Source organism: Pteropus medius, unplaced genomic scaffold (genome assembly GCF_902729225.1).
Source record: "Pteropus medius unplaced genomic scaffold, Ma_sr-lr_union100, whole genome shotgun sequence".
NCBI lineage: Eukaryota > Metazoa > Chordata > Mammalia > Chiroptera > Pteropodidae > Pteropus > Pteropus medius.
In genome coordinates, this window is record NW_024344378.1 from 21,395,443 (window position 1) to 21,423,426 (window position 27,984).

The 27,984-nt window shown below is 38.7% G+C and overlaps 1 protein-coding gene across 3 annotated transcripts in view; it reads left to right on the forward strand.

Annotated features, from left to right (window-relative positions):
- The first annotated feature begins 4,731 nt into the window (after positions 1-4,731).
- The window catches only part of HPSE2 (heparanase 2 (inactive)), a 536,390-nt gene continuing 513,137 nt past the window's right edge, over positions 4,732-27,984 (forward strand). For all 3 annotated transcript variants that reach the window (XM_039871547.1, XM_039871548.1, XM_039871549.1), the window contains exons 1-2: positions 4,732-5,093; positions 8,013-8,170. In XM_039871547.1, coding sequence (XP_039727481.1) covers positions 4,804-5,093; positions 8,013-8,170 — 448 coding nt within the window. In that variant the 5' untranslated portion in view covers positions 4,732-4,803. The remainder of the gene's footprint in view (positions 5,094-8,012; positions 8,171-27,984) is intronic.

Consider the following 27,984-nt stretch of genomic DNA (forward strand, 5'->3'; position numbering starts at 1 on the left):
ATAGCACTGTCCTTTGCCCATTGTTGTCTCCCCTCTCCTAGTGGAAAATTGAGATTTGTAAAACCTACTTAACTTTTTTCTTTTTTCATATGCTATTCACAGGCAGAGGAGCCTGCATAGTTAAAATATGTGGTATGTACTTTCATTATTACTTTTATTTTATTACTACATTTATTGACATCATATTAGAGATGACTTTTTGTTTCAAGTTTATCACAAAGCTATTTGTGTATATTTTAATTCTTGCCCTAGTCCTCAATTGACAGGTTGTAATTATGGCAAGTGTAGGAGAAAAAGAATAAGAAATGTCAAGAAGCGAATAGCACAATTGTTATCATATTTTAGAATTTATAAACTACTTTCTTCATACATAACCTTATTCAATTCTTACTCTATTCTAGGATATTAACTTTATAGAGAGTAGGCAGCTGAGACTGGAATAATTAAAAAATTTACCCAGGATCACAAAGCTAGGATCTAGCAAAGTCAGGACTTAAACTCAGGTCTTCCAATTCCTAGTCAAAGATTGTTTTTCCATTATACATTGACAACTTGTTATAGAGGGTATGCAATATTTTAGCATACTCTAAAGTGGAGTGTGGTGGATAAGAACATAGATATGGGCTTTGGAGTCAGGTAGACCTGGGTTTCAATACTTGCTGCTACTTTTTAGCTGTGTACCATGAGAAAGTTGCTTAACATTTCTGAGTCTCAATTTTTTCATATATAAACTAGATATAATAACAAATTAGATCTTCCTTTCAGAGTTATTCAAGAAGATTAATAAGAGAACACATGTGTAGCCCTAAGTAAGATGCCTGGATCATAAGATCTCAATAAATAGTAATCATCATGGGTAAGTACACAGGCAGTGAGTGAACTGGCTGCTATAGTTTCATGCTTCCTAGTTTCAGTTATGGTGGAAAGAATTTTTTTCTTGCTTTTAGACATCTAGGTATAGTAGTCTCTCAGAAGGGAAATAACTTATTGCTTCGAATGTTTAATGAAAGGAAAGGGGGGTGGTATATAGAGTCATTGAGTTTGTGACAGGCTAAAAGTGACAAAAAAGCATAGGAAAAAGGGAAAGAGATTATTGTAGTCAGGGTGACCGTCATTAAAAAGTATGGATATCTTGCAGCAACATTGTATGCTACAAAGTAGAATTTGGCCATAAGCACTGGATATATCATTGGTCCCAGTCACCAGTCCTAGTACTTTTCTTGGTTATTGGCATATTTCCACTTGTCTGAGATGAAATGATAAATATTACAGTGATTTTTTTATGAAGCTGAATTTATTCAGTACAAACACTTGCTCTTTATTTTCACATATTTCAACTTTTTTTGGCTGTTAAAATATTCTTTTAGGAAGTAATAGTGATAAGTAGTTGATAGATTTTTTTTAAGGTCCTTACTAGACAAAATAAAGAGCTGGCAAATGTATGTCAGCTCTTCCCCACTAGCTAATATTATTTTGAAATCCCGTAGTCTGGAAATCACTTAACCAGTTAATCTTCAAGATTTCTTATAGGTCTGGGAACCTTTAAGACTCCTATATACCAAAGGAATTTATCTATAAGGACCATTCAGTAACATCAGGCAGAGCATTTCCAAGGAGGCTTCAATGCATCTAGTTCCCAGTAATTTATATTTTATGCAGAGACCCAGTTGTTGCCCCCTAGGAAATTATAATCTAAGACAGAACAGATGCAGATTGTTGTCACCCAGCACATAGAAGATAGGATAGAAATATCAGTCTATTACATAGATTAATAATTGGCAAAAACCATGATATGAGGAGTGGGGGCTAATTGGAAAGAGTAGCCATGTGGAGCTCTATAACCAAACTAGAGCAAAGGACCAAACAATTAGGTCATCTTGGAATCAACCAGGACTATCTGGAACCCCTTAAATGTTATTGAATTGCTTTCTTTGCCTCGATGTCCCAAGGTTGGACATGACTATAGAATTTCGATGGCTAGACTAGAGAGATGGTTTTCATCAGGAATTTTTAAAAAAGGATTTTGTATTGTTTTTATTTTTATACCACATACAGGTTCTGATGAAAACATCAAATACTGGTTAAAGTAAGTAGGCCACCAAACAATTACAGAACAGTTGGGTCCGCAAGCAAAAATTGTGGATAAAATTCATAATTAAGCAGATTCTCATTATACCCAAGTTCATCCTTAGTCGCAAGAGTAGATATTTTTTTAAATTTTTTCCCCAGCTTTATTGACATATAATAGACAATTAGTTGCTCATGTTTACATTGTACAATTCAGTGAGTTTTTTTTTTCAATTATAGTTGGCACAAAAGTAGGTATTTTTTTGAAAGGTACATTAATTATAGACATCTAGTAAATGATTTCTTTATTTTATTCATGTGGTCTTCCTCTGGTCCCAGTTAATGTGGCTTCTAAAAGTACATTCACTTGTAAGCCAGGGATGTTTAGGCCCTCAAAAAATCTGTCTCCTTGTTAAAAATATATAATTGGTTTTAATTCTGAATATAGCAAATGAACTAATGACTTCTGAGTTTGCAAGATAAAAGTATTTCCTGGAGATGACCAGGAAAATGCTAATAACTGGGGAAACAAATTACTGAACAGAAATCTGACAAAGTTTACTATGACAAATAAAAATATTTTCTCACATCCTTCTTGAGAGCAGTATATAATTTTAGTGTGTTGAGCATGATTTGATTTGCCAATAATTTATTTCACATACATCTATTGAATGCTTGTGTCTGGAGATACAAAGGTGCATTAAAATCTTTGCTCTGTCAGGCTGTCACCATCTCTAGGAGATTCTCAGTGCATATTTTAAAGTTACAATAATTTCTACTGGAACTTATACCATACCACACACACATACACAGAAACACACCCATATTTTAAAGGATCTAGGTGTGTTAGAAATTTTCAGGAACTGAAGGAAGCAGGTCTGAGGGACCTACATCTATTAGACCCACATCTAATACTTAAGTATATAGCAACTTGGTATTATTTATTATTTTTATTTTTTAAAATCATTTTTTATTATGGCAACATTGGTTAACAAAATCCAGTAAGTTTTAGGTATACAATTTAACAGTAAGGCATATCTATATATTGCATTGTGTACAACTTGGTTTTTAAAATCATCTTTAAATAATACATCTTGAGTTTTCTTTCTCTTTTGGCCTTTTCTTTTTCCTTTTATGTGGTCCTACTTCTAGAAGATCTTCATGGCACTTCCCAGTCTAATCCAACCTAACATCAGTTGAAGGACATCTACTCTAGCTCTTCTCAGATTCCTTAATCCTATCTGGGGAGAGGGAAAGGGACACAGGGTGCCATTTCAGTGTTTGTAGGCTCCAAGACTGCCCTTTGAGCATTGACCTTTGGGAGAAAATTTGCTCTACACTTTATAGTTTTGCCTGTTTGATATTAGGAGGCCCTGGACGCTCATGTATACCTATACTGCATAAAGTAGTTCTCTTCTGCAAAGTATTTGGGCCCATTTTGTTTCAGAAAGAAGCCAAAAGTGGACCCAGCAGTCTGACTCCACAAACTGGGCCTATCCTTTCCCTGTGCTAGGTACCGTGGGTCCCGGCTCGCTGAGCTGCTTAGAGCAGGTGATGCACCACTTGGTTCAGGGCTGTTCTTGTGCATCCAGAGTTACGTGTGGGCCGACTCTGGCAGACCCCTGGACGAGTTTGAAAACCTAACTGTGTCACTCTGTTCCTCTCCAGCGCATTTCCCAGCAGCACGGATAAGCCCAGGGTTGACCTCGAGGAGGGGCAGCTTTGCTTGTGCAGTGAACTAGAGTGGCCAGGCAGTAGCTCTGATCAGCGCAGCACCGCCCAGACTATCCAAGCACAGAGCAGGTTGCTTTGACTTGGTCTCAGTCAGTGTGTATTGAAGCCTCCAAGACACTTTCGCTTCGGCCGCAGGCAGAACAGAGAGCTACCACAGCCTGGGCCCCTTTGCCCCTGCGGTCAGATAAGCCCTTTGACCTGGTCACTCAGTGTATTCCTTCTGACTACTCTTTGCCATATCGAGGTCAGAGGATGCTTCTGAATGGCTGCCCATCGCATCGTAGAGGTCCCGACTTGTGTCCATAAAATCTCCTTCTGCACTCTGTGCTTTGGCAGGAATCACAGTCACCGCTGCAGAACCCCTCTGCAACTTAACCATCCTTGCTCTGCAGCTTCGACCCAAAAGGAAGGGCCTGGAGCGGACGAAACACCGGACGCTGTCAGGACAAACAGGCGCGCGGCTGGTCCGGACTCTTTAGCGCCTAGGGCTGGCGCTGAAGCTTTGGAGTCGGGGAGGGAGCTAGAGCCGCCCTCCCCAGAAGCTCGCAGGGAGAGAATTAAAAACAAGACGTCCCGCCCCGTACCCGAAACTTTACGACAGTACTGTTTCGATCCCTCCCTTCGCTTCCTGACCCTAGAGGGTTAAATCAGGAGGGTACAAAGCCACCCCTTCCTCCTACTTCCCCCCCCCCCCCCCTTGCCTTTAAAGGTTCAAAAATGTCCAGTCAGGAAATCTCTCTCTTAAGGGGCGGTGCTGTGGTGAACAGTACTCTTAACTTGCAGGAGTCTGAAGGAGCTGGCTAAGGGCGTGAGTTCATCCTACCAGCACCAAAACACAGAAAAAAAAAAAAGAAAAAAGAAAGAAAAAAAGAAAAAGGGGGAAGGAAAGGGGAAAAAAAAAAGGGGGGGGGGGGGGGGGAGAAGACAGACACACACTTTAGATAAGGACAATTAGTCACCAGCGAGACCCTGTAGGAAGAGAGGTTTAAATCAGAGGGTTTAATGAGGGTGCTCTGTGCCTTCCCTGAAGCCATGTCCTCCAGCAACTCCTGCCCCCCCTCGTGCCTAGCCCCGGTGGCTCTCTTCTTGGCTCTGTTGCTCCATCTCTTCCTTTCCTCCCAAGCTGGAGACAGGAGACCCTTGCCTGTAGACAGAGCTCCAGGTTTGAAGGAAAAGACCCTGATTCTGCTTGATGTGAGCACCAAGAACCCAGTCAGGACAGTCAATGAGAACTTCCTCTCTCTGCAGCTGGATCCGTCCATCATTCATGATGGCTGGCTCGATTTCTTAAGGTAAGGCAGGGGCTTCGATGGATCATTTTTTTTTTTTTTAATAACAACCCTCACCCCTTCCTATCCCCCATTCCAAAGGGGGAAGAAGAAGAAGAAAATAAGTCAAGCGGATCTCTCAAACAGAAGAAAGGAGGTTTTCCTCCTCCTGGAATATTTGCTGTGAGGCTGTAACTGGTGATTGAGAAAAGCAGTGTTTTCTATTAAGATGCACATGTTTGCAATGCAGAAGGCATTTCAGAAACTTATCAGTTATGACTGAAAAAATGTTTTGCTTACATATATCCACAATTAGCCTCCCCATCTTCTTCTGAAAAAGAAACAAGAGGTTCAGGACAGTTACAAAAGCGAAGAAAAGGCTTCGAGCAACAAAGACCCTAGAGGAATGGGTGTGTGTGTGTGTGTGTGTGTGTGTGTGTGTCTGCGTCTGTGTCTGTGAGTGTTCAAGTGGGGATCGCATGAAAGTGGAATTTTCCACGGAAGAGTCGTTTCAGCAGTTGTCTCCCACTTCCAGACAAAACGAATTTTAACAGGGGCTTGAGCAGTGGGCAAATTGGGTCAGATTAAAATTTTTTATTTTACGTCCTCCGCTGTCGTCTCCAGACTTCAGGACTTTGTAAGACGCTTCTTTATAGACCGAATGGAGAGTCCCTCCTCCTTAAGTCTCCTGCGGTAACTGCATAGTTCAGTTTTTCTTTAAAGAGAAAAAAAAAAAAAAATCCTCGCTCCGGTCATAGCATATATAAGGAGAGCAGAACGGGTCCTAGAAAATACTCGGTGGATGTTTAGAAGTTTGAACCCGGCACTAGCGGATTAGTAAACCCGGAGGTTTGTGATCACGGATCCCCTTACTCTAGAGCTTGGAATCTAATTGGGCTCACCCTTTCCCTGGTTACCGTTAAGTAGTTAGGCAACCACGATCCCTTCTCATCAGGGACAGAGTTGCAGTGTAAAATAAGAAATAAATCATCTGCAATGTTGAATCCAAGTGTTGAGTCTTTAAAAATTCCCTCCAAATTGGAGCCTCAGCTGTTGGCTCTCGGTGAGAGCGCTGAGCGCTCTCATTCCCTCTTCTCCACCCTGAGGCCGCGTCCACCGCTCCTTTCCTGATTATCTTTCACTCCTTGCGAAATTCGAGGTTTGATTCTCAGCGTGCGCTTTCCTCTCAGCTCTCTGAATTATTCCAAGCCTCAGCCGGCTCAGTGGATGCCGCAGGTAGCAGGAGGCGCAACGTGGGGGCATTCCTTCCACGTGGAGCGAGCGCTGCCCAAAGACAGTGGCTGCCACCACCGCCTCCGCCTTCGCGGCCGTTTTGGGTCCTGCCCGCGCCTCCGCTGGGAGGGCGGGAACAGCTCTGCGCGGCCCGGCGTCCTTCTCGGAAGCTCTTCTGTGCAGCAGAACGCGTCTCAGAGCTTGTCCCCAGGTGGGGGGCGACAGGGGTTTGCCGAAATACACGCCCCACTTGCGTTGCACTTCTCCAGCTGCGCGAACTTCTTCAGGGTTCCTTTTTAAAAAACCATCCTGTTAGCGCCAGATGCTTGCCACAGAAAAGACTCTGGAAGGCGGCTTTGGGGGGGAGGGGGGAAGAAGCCGTGGCGGGGAGCATTTGCATTGGCTGTGCAGGCTTCCGGACGGACGGTTGTTGGAAATGCCGTTTCCGCGGGGCCTGACTGGCGTGGCCATCCCTGCCTGCCGTGGGCCCACGCGACGCCGGGATCGCGCCACGCTGGAACGCCGTTCTGGAGTCCTCTGCCATCCGACTGCTGGAGACCGCCACCACGCAGAAACTCTCCCAAAGCGGAGTCTCCGTTTTGTTTTCTCTCGTATCCACCCCCTTTATGATGCTCTCCTTTTGGATTTGGTTTTCAGAACCTGAACCACCAAAGCATTAAAAATAACAAGATCTGGAACTCAACAGCTAGACCCCTAAGCATTAAGAGCAGCTCATTGCTTTTTCTCCACCCCTTCCCGAAGTAGCAGCGCTTGGCTCTTAAAAAACCTATTAATGGAAATCCTGAACCTCAAAGACGTAAGAAATGCTATTGTTCTGGTGCTCCTTGAGTTTCCTCCGTTGTGCAGGTTCTACATTTCGGCAAACCTCACTTCCCAGCGCTTGCAAACAGCTGCAAGTAGGAAGAGAAAAGATGGAGCCCATTAGGGGATGGAAAAGAAGATGTTACTTTTCTTGAGATCAGGCTGAAATATTTCAGGAGCAAAAGAGATCTTGCCTTTACTGTGCAAGGCCGGGCGTGAGGAGATTTCGCAGAAAGACAAGGATTTACCCCGGGAATCTCTTTCGCTCTGGGATTTGGGAGATGGATGTGGTTGCTATAAGGTAGTGGAAAAGGAAAATTAACTTTGGCATAACAAAAAAAATCTCCTTGACTTAAGGTGCTTGGTCTGAGAGAAAGAAGGCAGGGTGCACCTCCACGGATGTTGCGATACACCTAGGACGCAGGAGGCAAATCCCAGTTTTCAGTGTAGAAGTTTGGCAAAAGTTAGACCCCGGCGGTCCGCGCGCTGCACGTCTCCGCCAGGAGCGCTTTCCCGGCAGTGGCAGAGCCAGGCAACTGCGCCTTAGCCCTGTGTTCTCAAAAGTGTTTCCCTACCCCATGCACACTGTTAACAAACACAATCTAACCCTTTGGAAATAAGTACCTTTGGCGAGCAGCATCGGGGAGTCTGAGGGAGAGGGCTGCTGCCGGGATCCTAGCTGGCAGGGGCGCGGGGCGCACGCGAGACTCCGCGGAGCCACCAGGATCCCGCCGGGACAACCGGCTGGGGAGGACACAGAGGTGAACACAGAGCCCCCTAACCCCAGCCAGGTCGTCCATAGAGAGTGGGTGGAGGGCTTTGCTCGGTGCCCCGCGGCCTCTCGCCTTCCCCCGGGATCCTTTCCTCCTTCTTTCTCTACTCCTGCAGCTCCAAGCGTCTGGTGACCCTTGCTCGGGGACTTTCGCCTGCTTTTCTACGCTTCGGGGGCAAAAGAACCGACTTTCTGCAGTTCCAGAACCTGAGGAACCCTGCAAAAAGCCGCGGGGGCCCCGGTCCGGATTACTATCTCAAAAACTATGAGGATGGTGAGAAACTTGCTTCCCATTCTTGTGGGATGGAGAAAGTTTGGGGAGTGGGAGCCAGCATTCTGTGTGTGTGTGTGTGTGTGTGTGTGTGTGTGTGTGTGTGTGTGTATTGTGTGTGTGTTTGTTGGGGGTTGTGTGTTTGTTTGGGGGGACAGATTTGGAGGAGAGCCTGGTAGAAGCCCTCCTCCCCGGAAAAGCTGGTAGCTGCGGGTAAGGGCACACTGGAGTGTGGAACTCCTGATGTGATTGCACACAGGGGGCTGGCGAGGTTGTCCTGCACCAACCCGGCTGCCACCCTTCCGTGGCCGCCAACTGGTAGTCAAAACAAGCAGATTAGTTCTGTGGGGAGAAGATGCAGTGGGAAAATTCAGGCAGGTTCATAGGCTACTAACGGATCAGGCTTACGTTTTATTCCTAAAATTCTAGGGAAAAAAAAATACCTATTGTTTTTCTTATTTCTTGCTTCCCTGAGATGAAGATTTAGCTCTTTTTGAAAACCTACTCTTAAGTTTTCTGGAATAATCTCTTTTCTATTGGTCCCTTGTTAGGGAAGGTTTGAAAATCTCTATAGTTAGTTCTTCAGACTATTTAATCTCAGAGTCACATTTCTTTTTTTTGTTTGTTTGTTTGAAAATGGGGTTATAAATGCCAGCCTTCTTTTTCTGCCAAGATCAGATGAATTAACTGTTGGGCTTTGAAAACTCCAAACCCTATTCCAGTGTGAGAGGCCAGTCTTTTTACGGTTGAACCGTCTCATTTTTACTAGGGAAAAAGTGAAAATGATATTTAAAAAATTATTTAAAGGGTTTGGCATTTATGAACTTTCTGTGCGGGTAGAGGGACATACCTTTTTTCAAATAGGGAAGATGGAAATTGGTGAGTCCTCAGCCTCTGAGGCTGTTTAGATTGGATAGAAGAAGCATTAGTGTCCATTCTTGGAGGGCTATCCTTGTCCTGCTGTTCCTTCTCATAAGTGAGCTACAGTTTTATTTTCAAAGAGTTCAGGGACAGTTTCTCAGAGTTTCCTGGATTTTGTTACATCTTGTCCTTATAAATCAGCAAAACAGGGAAATGCTGTTGTATTTTTCTGGGACTTTCACTGAATGGAAATTCTGGAGAGATATTGAGATTCATTTCAAGGGTGGTTGAGGAACTTTTTTTAAGTGCCAGAATGGAGGAAGAGAGCAAGGCTGAGGATTCTTGAGTTAGAAATGTAATAGGACTTACTCTTTTATACCATTTGCCAAGGAGTTTAGGTGTTTAAGGTTACATCTTTCTAAAGGTAAATGTTATTGCCATAAAAACGTGGATTGGAAGTAGATTTTGCTGTGATTCAGCATAAAGTGGTGAAAGGTAAAAGATCTTGTACAGGAGCTCTGATGGTAATTTGACCCAGGGCCTTATAGCTCCTAGGGTCACTGTCAGGTCTGTAATCAGACACAAGAAGGGAGAATATTAATGGTTTTACTGATGAAACAGCTCTTCTATTAATCTATTTGAACTACTACTTTTTTAGTTTGTAGAAAAACTTGTAAGAGCCCCAGGTACTACTTGGGGAGGTGGGAGAGGGGAAAGGACCATTATAAGTTATAGGAATTGGCCTTTCCCTCCCAAACTTGTACCTAAGATTATATTACTGATTCATTGAGAATATGAGATCAGCTGAAAACGAAGGATACAATTCATTTCCCTTTTGTAAAAGGAGAAAGTGGGCATCATGGGGAAAGAGAAATGGGCAAAAGGCTGTACCCCATAAAACTTCATAGAATTAAAAAAGTCAAAATTGGAAAAGATCAGTCCTCCCACTTCAGGGGCCAGTGACAGGATCATTCCATATGGAATCCTTTTCTTGTTTTGTCCAACCTGGTATTAAATATCTTTAGGAATGTAGTTTTCACCACTCCTGTGGGAGAGAGTTCTTCTGTCTCATAGTTTTTGCCAGCAAATTTATTCTGAAATTTCCCTTTATAAATATTACCCAAATATTTATGATTATTCCTCTTTGAATCTTTTAGATGTCTACCATCAAAATAATTTCTGTCCTTGGTGTGTCAGCTTCAAAAAAAAAAAAATTTTCTTCATAGCTGTTTTTTTTTTTAATCTAGACTACCTGGATTTAATTCTTTTAAAACTTTCTTTAAAGTCAGTCCTTCCAGACACTAATCTGCTTTATTGCTCCTGGCAGAACTCCCTTTGATTTATGTCTCCCTGGTAATAAGATGCTCTGAACTATATCAGTATTTGAGGCCTTAGCAGAGTTAAAGAGAATGGGAATGCCCTATTTCTGCCCTTTGATGCTCACATATCCTTAAATCACCTTAAATCATATTATTGTCTTTATTGTTGCACGTTGCATTGCAGAATTCAAGGCAAAATTGTTTTTGGTATAGTCCCAGCAACTTTGCAAACATTATACTTCAGTGGTTACTTTCCAACCGGTGATAATTATCATCATGAGCATCTTAAAATAATTAGGTCTTCTTAGTAAATTACCCTGTAATAGACACTTAGGGATAAGCACCTTATTAAAATAAAGATGTATTGACTTAAACATAATGTAGTATAAGATACACCTATTGGCACATTGTGAATGATACAGTGAAGAGAATATGGAACTTGAACTTAGAAAGCTGCATTGCAGGCCTGGCTTTATCACTTATATAATGTATAGCCCTCAGCTTGAAGCCTCTCCATAACATATGAATGACGTTATTACTTGCTGGGCATTGCTTCTGTGAAGGTAACATGTGTAAAATATTTTGTCAATTATAAGCAGTATATGAAGTTTAAGAATTCTTTTATTAGTGTCAGTTTCAGAAAAATTAATATTTAAAGTGGGGTTATGAGTGAATCAGATTTGGTGAGAAAAATTTATACAGAAGAAAGGTGATGGACTTAGGGAATTGTTTGAGAGGACTAAGAGAATATAGAAAGAATTGTCTTTAAGGAATGGAGGCAGAGAACATAGGGTGGCTTTTTTTGTGTATGTGGTAATGTGAGAAGAGACTAACTTTAGTTTTGCTATATAGTAATATTAAAATGAACTGAATAGTTCTAACTTCGGTAAAATACATTTTTCTGGTTAACTCATTCATACTGCTACCTTGATGTTACTTTTTTGTTGTTATTTCCCCCTGAATTAATAGTGCAATTAACAAGTCATGTGGCTTTTATTTTCCAAATACTTTTTAAGCACTTTAATGCAACTGCATTTTCTAGTTCTAAAGCTACTGTTTATGTATCACTTAGGGAGCTTCTTTGGTTACTCCTTTAATGCAATTACCTATTCCACTCTATGCTTAGGCAACTTGAATTTCATAAAAACGTGGTGATGATGGAGGAATAAAAATAGGATTGTTCTTTATACCTTGGAATCTTACCCTTTGCCTGACTTCCTCTCTGTTCTCTGTGATGTTATGGTTTTCTTGCTTCCAACAAAGAAATCTTGGATTAGTCTTTTGTTCATAAGTTTATTTTGCTCCAGTCTACCCCTCTTTGTTACATATTCAGTGTGCTTTATTTGTATGCCTGTCTCTTTACTGCCATAACCACAACTTTAATGAAGATGTATACCATTTATTATGCACATCAAAACCCAGCTTAATATTTCTAAAATATATTTCTCATGTCAGTCTTTTGCTCAAAAACTTTGATTATTTTGGATTGCTTACAGAAAATGTTCAAACTCCTCAGGTTGGCATTCAGAGCCTTTTACATTTCAATTGCAGCTTATCATTTGCACTCTATGAAAAAAGCCCTTTTATTACAGTCCTACTTGATTTCGCTGTCTACTTAAAGCATTGTCTCAACCCCATACCTTTGTTCAGCCAGTATATCTCTACTTTGAATGCGTTTCTCTTGACTCTGTTCACATCTCACCCCCTATCCTACCCAATTCCTTAAGGTCTATTGCAAATGCCCCTTATTTTCACAAAGCCTTTCTCAAATAGGTCATTCCTTGATGATCTCTTTTTTCTCTGGACTGTTGTAGCTTTTACTCTATATGCTGTTCTTTTGGCCCTTTCTGCCTTGTTTTGCTTTCTAACTTTTCACATATACATATTTGTTTGTTTTGCCTTTCCAACTAGAATGCACATTCTTTATAGGAAGGGATCATAGCTAACGATTGTATATCCCAAAATGTCTGTCATTATGTATGACATGTAGTAAAACTTCAGCAAATATTTTAGGTTAAGAAAACTGTTAAAGGCACTGGGAAAATGAGGTGACCAGTGAAGAAATGAATAAATACATACACAAAGATCCTATTCATTTTTCACCTTCAATGCATACTCCCATGAAGTCCATTCTTAATGCTTAGTTGAATAACATTCTTCATTATTTTAACCATGTATTCTTTATCTTTGGTCGTTGTCTTGGTTTCATACTATGCATTAAATCAACTTTAGCAACTGGTTTAAAGCTTTGCTCTAGACCCACACTATTTTTTTCTTTATTGTATCTGTCTTGTCTTTGTTTTTACTTTTGCTTTTCCTTGTTAGCCTTATGTAGTTTCTATGCCTAATTTTCCAATTCCTGATTTAATACTGCCTTTTCACAAATTTAAATGTTTTTATCTCTATCTCCTGATGATTTTTCTCTTTAGAGAGCTTCTGAAATCCTAAATGATGACTATGTGTACACTTTGTAAACTCTAAGGTACTAAACAACTATTAGTATTGTTCTCCTTTTTCCAGGAAGTTTTTCCAGTTGTTTAGTGGAGGTGAGGCAATTAATTCTTTTTCTTTCTGTTCCCATTCCATTAATCATAAAGACATATGACATAAGAGCAGCACAACTGCCAAAATACATATTTGCCTTGAACTTACCCACCTATCATTATCTCATTTTATTTCACATAAATGTTCCTTGAAATTCAATTACACTTAACAAGTATTTATTGATTATCTACTTTGTGTATAGTTTCATGCTAGACAAAGAATGGCAGAATATCAAATAAATAAAAGATACTGTCCCAAGTCACTGTTAGAACACAACAATAATAACTACTGTAGGCAAGATCCACCACTTAAATAAGTAGGCAAAACTTTAAGGTAAAACAGGATATTTGCATAGCCTCAAAGCATCTCTGTCATATTAATTAATTAATTATTGTGGTGGTTTTAGCATATATCTGCAAGTTCTTTGATATTTCTCCCTCTAGTAAGTGGAGATTGACTTCTTTCTTTTTGAGTGTGGACTGTATTTAACAACTTGCTTCTAAAGAGGCAAGTCTGTGAAGGGGAAAATGTTAACTTTACAGTGGAGAAACTGACATCATTTTAGCAAAGTGATAAAGGTTAACAGCAGATAAGTCATGTTGATATCATGGATTCATAACTCTCTGTAAATATGAGAAAACACTAGTCAAACACAAATTGAAGGACACTCTACAAAATACCTGACCTATACCCTTTAAAAGACACTGTCAGTTCCTGCTGTCAATCAACTAATAGCTTAGTAAGATAATATACTGATAAAACTGAAGAGTAACACAAAGACAATATAGAATGAAGTGCTAAGTGGAACATAACAGTTTGCCAGGGTATCACAGGAAAAGTAGAGATGAATACTTGCCTTAGGTGGGAGTTAGACTGGGCCTTTTAAAAGATGGGTAGATTTTGGAGAGGTAGAGATGAGAAGACATTTAACTCAAAGGAAAGAGCATAAAGTAAAGCCTGAATATATGTTTGGATAGTGAGGAGACCACCCTGGCTTTATAGAAGGTACATGTTAGAAATTATCTTAGTTCTAGAACATGTCACTTTTTTAAATAGAAGCCTATTTGCTTGTTTTTTGCTAATTCAAAAATGTTTGTAATTTTAAAAAATATAAAAATAAAGTACATGTTAGAAATTATATTAAGAAATGCTCATATTGCTAGAATTATGTCTAAATCAGGTTTTAAGAAGTTCTAATATATTTCTGTTAGCTCCAAAATATGTAATAAAGAGGAATAAGAAGGTACATGTGTGAGAGAAAAGGTTGGTTGGGTAAATACAGATCAGATTATGAGAATCTTGCATTTTTAGGAATAGTAAAACAAAATTGGCCCTATAGGAAAATAGAAGCCATTATAAGTTGTTTTACTCCATTGAAGAAGGGGAGGACACATTTTCAACATTTTCAACAATCACCCCACGCATTCATGTACTTTATCTAGTGTGTTATAACTGCACTTGGTCAGGTTTGAGTTATGAAGCATGTTTGAAAGGTAATTTAAAATTGAATTATTAATTTGATTTTCTATTACAAGGTATATAAAATAAAGAAAAAGTTTTAGAATTTGCTTGATAATTTTTAGGTTACCCTTCCTTCCTTCATAGAGTAAAAATAGTCTTGTATTTTATAACATTCATTCATTCATGAATTTACTCATTGAACAGACATCTAGTTCTAGGCCCCTGTTTGAAACAGAGGCTGAAAAATGAACAAGGCCCAGATACTATTGTCATATCATATGCTACTGACCTCTTGTCACTTCAGCAGCATTAGGCAAAAGCAGCTTTTAGAGATTTTTAGACCGAAGAAAAGCCTCTATTTCAGCTTCATTGTTTGGCATTTATTATTTGTCTGCTAGCAACGTTAGGAGGATTTGATACAATTTAATATTATATTAAAGGATGAATTTCTGTAATGTTTGAAATTTGGTATACAGGTCCTGAGTGCTGGCTGCAGCTCATTCTATCCCTATGAATTTGAATGTGGTATTTCACAATGATATAGTCATAATGTCATTTAGTCACAATTTAGTTATTGTAGAATAATAATAATGGGAAACTGAGACACAGAATGTTTATGTAGTTTCCTCAAGACCACCCAGCTAATGTGTTGTGAAACAGGTACTCAGTGACATCATTCATTAAACCTACAGGCTTAAGTGGAGCCTCTGCTATGAGTTTCACAAGGAGACTTTGGTATTAGTCTCAGTTCTTCTACTAACTGTATGCCATTGGACAAATTGTTATCCCTCCTAAAGACTTTCTTATCTGTAAAATGAAGAAAGTCGACTACTTTGTCAACATGTGGCATCTAACTCTGTGATTCTGCGAGGTAAAGATTTCCTCGGACACATGAGACATGCAGGAAATAAAAGCAATGAAGACAAGATAGGATATTTTTAAAGGTTAAAGGATGTAGAACAAGCTGTAAGAGCTATAAGAATTCAGAGTAGGGGGTTAAGTGAGAGCTGGAGTAGTCAGGACAGGTGCTTAAGAGAAGGGGTCTTGACTTGGCCTTACGGGTGAATAATAACAATATCTACTATTAATATCTACTGTTGAGCAATTACTGTGTTTTACATATGTTATCTCTCTTAATTCTTAAATCAATCTGCTGAGAAACACTGTGTCTGTCTGTATATGATGGGTGTGGTGTGTGTGTGTGTGAAGAAAATCATATTTTGGAAAAGACTGACCCAGCGTCTTACAGATAAGTGGTTGGTATAACCATGATTAGAACCCAGTCCTGTCTTTTCTTCACAATGCTTTGATAAGAGAGGGATCCAATCTTTGATTCATTCATTATTTCATTTATTTATTCATTCATCTGTTTGGCACTCGAAAGCCCTATACTAAGCATTGTGGAGCATTAAAATAAATGTGTGCCATAGGCCTTCTCTTGAGGGACACAAAATAATTGTTAGGTAAAACAATGAAAGAATAATCACAGAGATACATGAACAATTGAAAGAGATTGTTACACTTTATGACATATTGAAGGAAAGGGACAATTGATCCAATGTGAGATAGTTTCTTTGGAAGGAGATATATTTTAGAAGCAGATGTACCGAAGAGCGTAATGGAAATGAATCAACAATGTTATCGATGTAAAGGAAATGGCAGGAAAAACATAAAAATAAGAATATTTGAAAAGGTTGTTAGAAAGTTACCATCAAATTGTTGAGCAATTTTAGAGTTACTTTATTTTTTATTTATAGACTGGAATCACACTCTGCCTTATTCTTTTTTCGAGTTCTAGGCACAGTGAAATCTTGTGATGGGTAAAGGGAACTGATAAGGGTGAGGTTTTAAGAAAACTCTTCATCTCTTCCTTCCTTATCTTTCTCTTTGAACTGAGATTTTGTTAAATTTAAGTAGATGACACTTTTATAGCCACTTAAAATGAAGGAACCAAGGAGCAAAGAGGTTATGTATTCTACACAATGTCTCAGAGGTTATTTAAGTAACTGTACTGGTGAGTGGCAGTACTGTGGTTGGATCCAGGACAGTCTCAGTCCAAAGATGGTGATTTTCACTACCCCCATGTTAACAGAACAGTGCAATGTTCCTCATTCTTTTACCAAGACAGCTTCAAAAGTTTTTTTCTCTAGGGGTTTATATTAGCTTGAGTCTGATTTGAGTTTAAGAATGGGACTAAATGAAAATCACTGTTGTTTCCCTTCTGGCTGTTTCCATCTGGTTTGGGCACTCATTACCTCACACCTATTCTGTAGCCTCTCTCAGGGAACTGGGTTTCCTGTTTCCAGCCTCTCTTCATTCTGCTGCCTGATTAATTTTTTTGAAGCTCCATTGTCCTCCAGTCACTGCGCAGCTAGACACCTTCAGGGACATTCCCTGTTCACTACCTCAAGTCCTCTTTATTCTCCAGCTTTCCAAGGCCCTCTAGCTTCCTGTAGCTTCCTGTCACAAGGCTCCTACTCTCTGCCATTCTCTTACTCTCTAACCCTTTGGATCCCCATTCCATCATGTTTGTCTACTTTCTATCCATTTTTGAATTCTTCCTCTTCCAAAGCCGTGCTCAAAATGGTTCTCCTTCTCTATGAATTCTTTACTATCTCAGCTCAAAGTGATTTCATTCATTCATTCATTCATCCATTTATTCATTAAACATTTATTGAGCCTGAATTTCTAAGGCACTTATTGTCTAAAAACCATTTCTTTGACTATTTTCTTATTCTGCATTATTTTCTTAGGTATCTTTTTGTATGTGTTCACGTAGACTTGGCTCTACCCCTAGACTATAGGTTACTGTGAGTAGTGAATACACTTCTGTTGTTTCTGCAACATCTAGTAGAGTGACTTTTGCATAGTAGCTCTTCAGTAAATACTTGTTGACTATTTGCCATTTATTTGGTAGCTTAATATGCTAAAAGGAATAACCTCTATTTCATTAATTGTTTCTGCTTTTTTAATTTATGTGATATTTCTAGTTATCGCTTAACTTTTTAATTCATATTTTTACTTTTAAAGATATGCATCTCATTTATTTTATTAATTACCAATGTAATATATGCTCATTAATATAAATTCAATACTACGTATATCAAGTTACTTTGAATCGCACTCCATACCACTTATAAAAGTTTGGCATGTATCTTTTTCGACCTTTTTCTGTGCATATAGATGTATATAACATCTTAAATATATAAGTGGGATCATATTGTTGTCCAACTTGCTTATTTAGATGACTGTTTAGTCAGTAATTATAGTTTGTTTTTCAGTGGCTAAAGAATAATCCATATGTGGGCGAGCTATAATTTAACTGTTCTCTCTTTCATTGGCACTTTTTAGCAAGCACCTCTCTGTTTGCTAATTGTCTACATTTTCTAACAAAACAGTGCCATAGTATCATATTTCTTTCTCCAAATTGGAACTTGATCTAAATTATTTATTTTCCCCTAACATCTTTTTAAATGCCCTTATCCATTTTAATCCTTTTAGCTATAATATATCCTTTGAGCAAATATCAAGAAAACAGCCAAACTGACCCTGTGCATCCAAATATGGTTTTCTTTATTAAAATAAGTGCTTTGTAAAGTTTTGGATACAGATGGAAAGTGACAGTAAAAGTATTTTGACTTTTTGTTCAAATAGCATATCACTGTGTGATTTGAAAAAAATCCTAGTTGAGGATTTCTTGATTTTCTTTGAATGTCACTCATCTCTGTTAAAGCTGCTTTGTAAATTTGAATACTAGTCACCTGAGGAAAGAGATTTATAAAAAGACCTGGCACATGTTTTGTTAGAAGCAAACTAAAGAAGGCATTAGGTAGTCATTTTCGAATAGCTCCCTAATCAGTCGTTTGTGGGAGAAGAATAATTACACTTTACATTTGTTCTTTAAAGATTATAAAAACTCCTCTGATTCTCACAGGAACCCTGTCTAGTCTTATTTTAAATTTTGGCATTTCCATTTTATAAATGAGAAAACAGACTCAAAGAAGTTGCTCAGAGTAATATGGCTTTTAAGCGGCAGAGTTGGAATTAGAACTCAGTACTTCTGCCTTCAAGCCTGACACTCCTAAATGAGGTATTGAGTTAATAATCCCTTCACTCCATTGCAGTGAACCGGGTGGATACTTGTGTTCTGTGGTGGTCGGGCCAATCTGAAACAGGTTCTCTGGGAGGCCATGTTTGTGAGAGGTCATGTTTGCTTGTAGGTGTGCTGGGGTCCAGTTTAGTCCCAGACTTTTGCATCTTTTTGAACCGTTCTTCACTGACAAACTCCTCAACAGGCTGCAGAATACCATTGCTGAGTCCTAACACCTGAATCCCAGACTCCCTTAAGACTGAACTCCAATTTTAGCTTACGGTTAGAAGCATCCCAGAGAATGGCACAGAGGAGACTTTGAGAGCACTGTGTGGGATGTCAGTATCACTGAGGAGACTTCCAACAAAGAATTTAAAAGCCTTTTATATGCAGACATTCATTAACTGTCACAGTGCACCCAGTGAGAGAGAGGAGGAGTCTTTTTCATTTACCATGGAAGAGGACTGCAGTGAGTAAGGAGTTGGAGAGAGAACATGAACTTTTTGGTGACATAGACACTGAACCATGCACACTTAAAAAATGTAATCACCATTGAAATAAATTTTTGCGTATCAATCAGTGCTCTGGTATGACTGATGTTTTCATCTGGGTGTTTACTTCCTTGCAATTGTTGAAAAGCCAAGATTGTGGACTTATTTGCCTGGCCATTATGAATTCCCTCAGAAGAGTAGACTCAGGTTAAATCCAGCGAGATGTAGATTCAGAAGGTATAACGTACAGGCTAAGCTTAGCCAAGTTAAAATCCATAGGTGAAACTAAACACGTAACTTAAAACCATTAGAAAAATAAATGCTATTGTTTCATAGAACATTTCTAGAAGCAAATGAATGACACCCAGTCCAAAGGTCAGGATTTTCAACAACTTGCAGCAGAAAACTTACACTTATTAAATGTCTTCACTAGGGGCTTTTGTGTTAGTGGATGACTGAGGTCTTTTGTTTCTTCTGTTTTCCTCATGGCAATGAAGTTGAAATTTAGCAAGCTTTCAAAATGAAATTTCTCATAGAAGTTATAACCACAGGTTTTAAGTTTTCATCACCTAAATGTGGAACAGAATGATTGAAAACTTGGGGGGAGGGGAAAAGAGCATTGAGGACACATGTGTGTATCAAGAATCAGTGTAAATCAGGAAGGTGTGGTAAGGGGGATTTCCTGTGTTACAAAACTGCTGAAATCATGCTCCCCCACCCTCCATCAATACATTCTAAATGAAGGTGCTGGCCTTTTTTGACACCTTGCAGAGATGGTTTGCCCCTTACCTGACACACTAGTTTCCTTGAAGCTTGAATCAACAGTTGGCTGCTTGGAAAAAATCATCTTGGGGATAATGTGTTCTTTGATTGTGTCCATTCTTTTGTGCCTCATGAGTTTTGCAGGTACTTACCTGTAGGAGGGAGCCAGACTAGTATGTGAGCCTGTTCTTTTTTATCCTTGCTGTAGGATAGTTCATTTCCAGATTTGCAGGTATGATAATAGTAACTACCAATTATTGAGCACCTATACATGCCAAGTACTGGACCAAAAGCTTTTCAAAGGTGATCAGATTTTGTCATTACAACCTTCTGAGGCAGGTACTATTAATTGTCTCATTCGATAGAAGAAGGTTAGTCAGTGAGAGAGCTTTAAAAGATATTGGGTCTTAGGACAATTAAATCAATCTCTGGGTTAGAGCTAAGGCATTGCAAGTTTTAAAATCTCCCCAGGTATTTCTAAAGTGCACACCTCGTTAAGAACCTCCTGGTGAAGTGATTTGTCTAAGGTACGCCAGCTGGTCTGTTGTAGAGTTCAAATCTAGACATTCCGAATCTAAGCTCAAGCATAGATAACTCTGCTGTAGTGCTGTCTATACTTTAATGTGTATGTGAATCCCCTGGGGATCTAGTTAAAAATGAGATTCTGCACTTCTAACAAACTCCCAGGTCTTCCCCATGCTGCTGGTCTGGGGACCATAATTGAAGTAATAGGTTTTGCTACTGGATACTAATATTGGTATCTATTATAGTCAGAAGGGGGAAATGTTCACTGAAAGTCAGCAGCAAGATGGGGAGCTGGGACGGGCTTCTCATCCACTTTACTTTTGTGATGATGATAGGGTATGGGCTGATTATATAAACTTCTTAGTGTGTTCCTAGGGCTAAATAACCTGTTGCAGATTATTTCCCTGTTCCCGAGAACACTTGGAACTTCAAGACTGTGGCTAAACTAGTAAAACTTCACTTGTTTAGGTGTTTTTGTCTCTTAGGTAGGGATGTGGGTTATAATTGTTAAATTGGTCACCTTTCAAAACCCTTTCCTCCTTTTCTTCAAAGAGACTGAAAGGAGCTCAGTTAGATGAGAATTATAGGAAATTCACAGATTTGCGGTTAAATTCTCATTCAGTAAACATTTATTAAGCACCTACTATGCAACATAGTATTTTGTTAACATTACAATATGCTCTTATGGTAGGATACAAAAATGAATGGTATATAGTCTTTGCTCTGATAGACCTTACACTTTAGTAGGAAAAATGACGTAAAATAGTGATATGGTAGAAATATCAATAGACAGATTACAGAAGAAGAAGCAATAAACTTTGCCTGAAATAATTGAGGAGGACAATAGGTGTTGGCAGACAAATTTACTCTTGTTATTATTTCTGATTGTTGTACATGTTTATAAGAGTTTGGGTTATTTGACCATTGCTGAGATTCTTAAGGTTTCTTCTTTATTACAGAATGGTTTTATAATATTGAGATTAAGATTCCAGATGATTCTCCTCAATTACATGCATAACAAAATTGATGTTAAATATATTTTCTTCTAGAAACAACATCAGTAACTTCATCAGCTTCATTTATTGAGCACTTCCAAGGTGCTACAAACATTATCTCATTTAATCTTTTTAAAAACAGCTTTACTGAGCTATAATTTACAATCCATACAATTCACATACCATTTAAAGTATACACTTCAGTGGCCTTCCGTTTATTCAGAGTTGTGCAACCATCACTAACTATCCATTTTAGAACATTTCATTACTTCAAAAGGAAACTTTGGTTATCTCCCCCAAATTCCTCCTTCCCTCGCTGATCTAGACAACCATTAATATAACCATCTGTTTCTCTGGGTTTACCTATTCTGGATATTTCATATGAGTGGAAAGAGGAAATTGAGGCTCAGAAATGTTAAATCTCTTAGATAAGGCCACAAAGCTAGTAAGTAGCATAGCTGGGATTTTATACCCAACCTACAATCCTTGCCCCAACCCTGGCAGACAGTTTGACTCTAGCACTTGATTCCTACTACTGCTTCCTTCAGATTGGTTTTTTTTTTTTTTAAATTTTGGAAATGTATACCAGAGCAAAAAGGCTTAAGAGAGAACATAAATTTTTTAAGCCTTTTATTGGCTCTGGCTATTGACAGTGGTATTGTATAAGGTCTTTACCTCACACCATACTTGTGTATAGGGGTGGAGCACCTCAAAGGGAACAGTCCTTTGTCCTTTGCCAAAAACTCAGTGAAATAAGATGTTTTCCTTTGGTCACAGACACCGTGGTTTTGGTCCACAGAAGGATGGAGCCCATGGTTAAAAGTGGTCTATTAAGTCATTGTATGATTCTTTATAAAAGGTTGTTTTTAAGGGAATTTATTATTGTTGACCTCTTTAGAGAATTTTTTTCTTCTTACTGAAGTATAATGACCTAAAATTTTTTACCCCAAGGATATCTTTTCTTCTTCTCTGCTTTTTAGAATTTGCCTAGATGTCTAATTTTTCTTAAGATAGAAAATATTCACCCTTATTTTGAGACCTAGCCTTTTCCCTAAAGGAACGTTCTTTTAGTTCATGAGTATAATTAAACCTTTTTGCAATGCCAGCTCTGTTTTTTGTCTGTTTAACTGCCTTTCATATTGCTCACTTTCTCTTTGGTCTACATAACTGTAGGACAACATGCAGGTTTAAGGATGCAATATTAGCTATAGGAAAGATCTTTTTTCTCTGTGTCTTAACTAGATTCATACATATCTGTCACACAGATATGTCATACATATCTGGGGCAGTCTCAAATACAAAGATATTTTCTGCCTATGTAATTTAAAAACATTTTTAAAACCCATCCTCAACTATCAAATTATCTGGCTTTATTATGCCTTTTGGAAGAGAAGTCAAGCAAAAAAAAAGAAAAAAATAGAAAAGGGGATTGTTTCTAGTTGAATTGACAGAGCCAAAAACCTGCTCTGCACTAAATTAAAAAAAAAAATTCAGTTTGACTCATGCCAGTGCTATTAATCCCTCAGTTTATATGTACTGTCTGATCCTGGTAAATGGTCTAAAAAAAAATATCTCCCTTTCATGTTACAACTGGAGCACAAATTAATTGCAAAGGATATTCTCCATATCAAATCAATTTCTATGTCCTGTCAGTTTTTTTTTTTTGTAATGACTCTTTATTATTTTCTTTCCCACTACTGCTTCACTAATGTAATATGACCTCATTTCACTCCTGGATATCTTCACTAGCCTCTCTTTAGTTCCTTTGCAAAGTGTTTAATAAAATAGTCCTAAAATTAATTTGGAATCACAAGAGACCCGGAATAGCCAAAACTGTTTCGAGAAAGAACAAGGCTAGAAACATCACACTTTCTGATTTCAAAATATATTACAAAGCTACAGTAATAAAAGAGTATGGCACTAGCATAAAACAGATAGACCAGTGGAACAGAATAGAGAGTCTAGAAATGAATCTATGCGTATACAGTCAACTGATCTTCAACAAAGGTGCCAAGAATATACAATGGGAAAAGGATAGGCTCTTCAACAAATGATGTTGGGCAAAATGGATATCTATTTTTCATAGGCCAAAAAAAAAAAAAATGAAATTGGAACCTTATACCATACACGAAATCAACTTGAAATAAATTAAGGACTGTGATCTGAAAGTGTGAAGCTAGAAGAAAACATAGGGGAAATACTTCATGACATTTGTCTTGGCATCGCTTTCTTGGATATGACAGCAAAAGCACAGACAACAAAAGCAAAAAAGACAAGTGATCCTATATCGAACCAAAAAGTTCCTGCACAGCAAAGGAAATAACAGTAAAGGGGCAACCTATGTAATGGGAGAAAATATTTGCAAACCATATATCTAATAAAGGGTTAATAGCCAAAATTTATAAAGAACTCCTTCAACTCAATTGCACTCTCCCCGCCCCCGCAAATAACCCAATTAAAAACTTAGCAAAGAACTTGAATAAACATTTCTCCACAGAAGACACAAATGGCCAGAAGATATGTAAATGGCCAATAGATAAGTGAAAAGATGCTCAGTTCTACTAATCAGCAGGGAAATGTAAATCAAAATCACAAAGAAATCATCATACCTGTTCAGATGGCTGTTATTAAAGAAAAAAAGATAAGTGTTGGTGAGGGTGCGGAGAGATTGGAACTTTCTACAGTGTTGGTGGGAATGTAAAATGCTGCAGTGGCTGTGGAAAACAGTATAGAGCTTTCTCAGAAATTAACAATAGAAATACCATATAACCCAGCAATACCACTTCTGGATATTTATCCAAGAGAATTGAAACCAGAATTGCAAAGATATTTGTACTTCCATGTTCATTGTCACATTATTCATAAAAGCCAAGATAAGGACACAGTCTAAATGTTCATTAATGGGAGTGGCAAAGGAAAATATGTTTTGTATATATGCAATAGAATATTATTCAACCTTAAAAAAGAAAGAAATCCTACCCTATGTGACAACATGGATGAATTTTGAGGACATTATGCTAAGTGAGATAAGCCTGTCACAGAACCACAAATACTGCATGATTTGACTTATTAGAGGTATCTAAAATAGTCAAACACATAGAAGCAGAGAAGAATGGTGGTTGCCAGGAAACTGGGGGAGAACACATGAGGAGTTCCAATTCAACAGGCATAAAATTTCAGTTATGCAAGATGATTAAATTTTAGAGATATGCTGTTACATCTGCTGTAACAACAATGTATTGTACATTTAAATTTTTAATAGGCTTGATCTCACGTTAAGTGTTCTTACCACACCACAATAAAAAGCAATTTCTATCATAACAATATTATAAAACCTGAAAGCTTATTATATGAATATATTAGGGTTTTAAACTGTTCACTGTGACTATTTTTGGCATCCTAACTCAACTGTAAGCTCTATGAAAGCAGAGTCCAGGTATTTCATTTCTTCTATACCCTTGCTTTTTTTAAAAAAATAATTTTTAATTTTCAATTACAGTTAATCTATAATATTACATTAGTTTCAGGTGTACAGCATAGTGATTAGACATTTATATAACTTACAAAGTGGTCACCCCAATAAATCTAGTACACATTTGATATCATACATAGTTATTACAATATTACTGACTATATTCCTCGTGCTATGCTTTACATCCCCATGACTATTTTATAACTATAGAAGTAATTACTTCTTAATCCCTTCCCTTTTTTATCCATCCCTCCTCTCATCTGGCAACCATCAAAATGTTTTCTATATCTGAGTTCATTTTTGTTTTGTTTGTATTTTAGATTCTACATGTAAGAGAAGTTATACAGTATTTGTCTTTCTCTGTCCAACTTATTTCACTCACTACTGGTTTGATGGTGATGAACTCCTTTAACTTTTTCTTGTCTGGGAAGCTCTTTATCTGTCCTTTAATTCTAAATGATAGTTTTGCTGGGTAGAGTAATCTTGAGTGTAGGTCTTTGCTTTTCATCACTGTGAATATTTTGTGCCAGTTCTTCAGTCAGTTGAGAAATCAACTGACAGTCTTATGGGAGGCCCCTTGTAAGGTAATGAACTGCTTTTATCTGGCTGCTTTTAAGATTCTCTCTTTGTCTTTAACTTTTCCATTTTAATTATTATGTATCTTGACATGGGCCTCTTTGGGTTCATTTGTTTGGGACTCTCTGTGCTTCCTGGGTTTGTATGTCTTTCCTTCACCAGGTTAGGGAAGTTTTCAGTCTTTATTTCTTCAAATAGGTTTTCAGTTCTTTGCTCCCTCTCTCCTCCTTCTGGTACCACTATGATACGAATGTCAGTATGCTTGTCTCAGAGGCCCCTTAAAATATCCTCATTTTTTTTGGATTCCTTTTTCTTGTTGCTGTTCTGATTGGGTGTTTTCCACTACCTTATCTTCCAAATTGCTGATTCGATCCTTTGCTTCATCTAATCTACTATTAATTCCTCCTAAGGTATTCTTCATTTCAGTTATTGTATTCTTCATTTCTGACTGGTTCTCTTTTATGTTTCCTATCTCTACTTTTATGTTTTCTCTTTGTTAAAGTTTTTATGAGTTCATCTACTCTTCCCATAAGTTCATTGAGCATCCTTACAACCAATGTTTTCAACTCTGCATCTGGTAGATTGCTTGTCACCATTTTCTTTAGTCTTTTCTGGAGCTTTGTTCTATTCTTTCATTTGGGAGTTGTTTTTTGTCTCCCCACTTTGGCTGCGTTTGTTTCTATATGTTAGATAGAGCTGGTTTTAGTAGAGTGGCCTCGTGTAGTAGATGTCCTGTGGGGCTCAGAGGCACAGTCTCCCTTATATGAGCTGGGTACTCCAGCTATGTCCCTTCTGTGGATTGTGTGTTTCCTCCTGTTGTGGTTTAGCCTTAGTTGCTGTTTGCACATCATTGGAAGGGATTGGCATTCAGGCTGATTGGTTGTGAGGACTGGCCGAAACGACTGTGGAGAAGCTGTGGAGCAGGATTCGCTTTAGAAGGGCTCTGCTGTCTGCCCAATCTGTCCTTTAGGTGTGTCATTTGTGGAGGTGGTTGGATGGTGCATTTGTGTGGTCTGAAGCTAGCCACTGGCTTTGTTAATTCTGGAGCCAGTTGCCATGAGTGCCAGGCTTGGCATTGCTAAGCAAGAGGTACAGGGAACGCTGAGGCCAAATGCTGCTTGTTTGTATGTTGTGAACCTTTGAGAGATTTTAGAGAAGTCCTCAGGATGAGCCAGGACAGACCATTTGTATGGAAAAGCCACTGGAAATCGCTTGGATGGGCCTACAAGTTGGGTGGGGCAGGGCCTCAGGGAATCACCAGGACAGGGTAAATAGTGTTAGCCAGGTAGATAGAGACTCAGATATGATGGCTGCCTGCATTTGTACAACGAGAGTGGAGAGAGTTAAACAAAGAAACAATGGCTTCTGCCAGCACTTGTCTGAGAGAAAGCTGCCACTTTAGTACTTGTGCTGAAGCCAGACAATTCAATTCCTCCCAATTCCTCACTGAAGCTGCTGCTTCAGTGCTGGAGCTTAGAGCAGGTGAGTCTGCCAGCAAGTAAGTCCATGTTTGGGCCCTTTAAGAGGAATACCTGGGACTCCAGGAGCCCACCATCTCACTCAGCCATAATCTCTACTGGCTTTCACAGCCAGAGTTGTGTGGACTTCTTTTCCCGATGCTGGGACCTCCACAGCCTAGATATACCTCTTAATTTTTAACTACTACATGTGGGTGTGAGACCAGCCTGGTTGGCATCTCTGCTTCTCTTAGCAGTCTGGATATGGCTTCTTCTATATGTCCTTAGTTTAGGACTTCTGTTCAGCTAGACTTTAGGCAATTCTTAACAATGGTGGTTCTGTGGTTTAGTTGTAATTTTGAGGTTGTCATGGAAGGAAATGAGTACAAGGTTTACCTGCTCTGCCATCTTGACCAGAAGCTTCATACTCTGTGCTTTTAAAGTGGTAGAGAACTACACAGTAGATAGTTGATATTTTGATTAATGGATAGATTTGTTAATTATGAGGAAAGTAAGTTCATTCAAATGACGAAAACTGATATTTTTGAACATTCACTAGATGCCAGACAAATAAAACAACAGAAAAAATAATGCTTGACATATCCCATGCAGTCACATGAGTTCTTTCAGGACACTAATTTTGGCATTTTTTGCCTTAGAGTTAAGCTGCAGTCTTCACGTGGGTCTGATGTCATTTTGTGCATGGCCCTCACTATGAAATTTTTGCAGCAGAGACCACTTCATTAGAATTTCCACAAATGACAAAACCATTTAAGTAAGTTCATGCTTTGTCATGGGGCTCTCTCCTCTTCTCCCAAACATGGGGTCTTTTTCTCTTCAATTGTTTGCTCTGACATGTAGAAAAGGAGAGAAAGGTAGGTATTTTTGCCTTTTGGGGAAATGTGGGATCTTCCATTTAAACTTGTATGTTTTGCTTTCTTGGCCTGTTTATATAAATATAAGAAACCAGAAGCCAGTAAAAATAAAAATCATGAAGCTATTCACGAGATATGCAGAGGCAGCCTCCTTGAATGATAAACAAGCTCAGCTGCAGGAAGATAAATGGTCTGATATTCATTACTGAAAAACTTCCATTGGATGGACAGTTTGTCCGGATGAGCTAATTAATTTTAAGAGCTCTCTGTCCTCTTAGAAATATACCATTCCAGATTGGCTGAAAACATGTTTACTTTGAACATTCATCAGTAATTCTGGGTCAACCACCCCTCATCTTGGTTTGCTTTGGTGCCAGCTGCATGTGGCA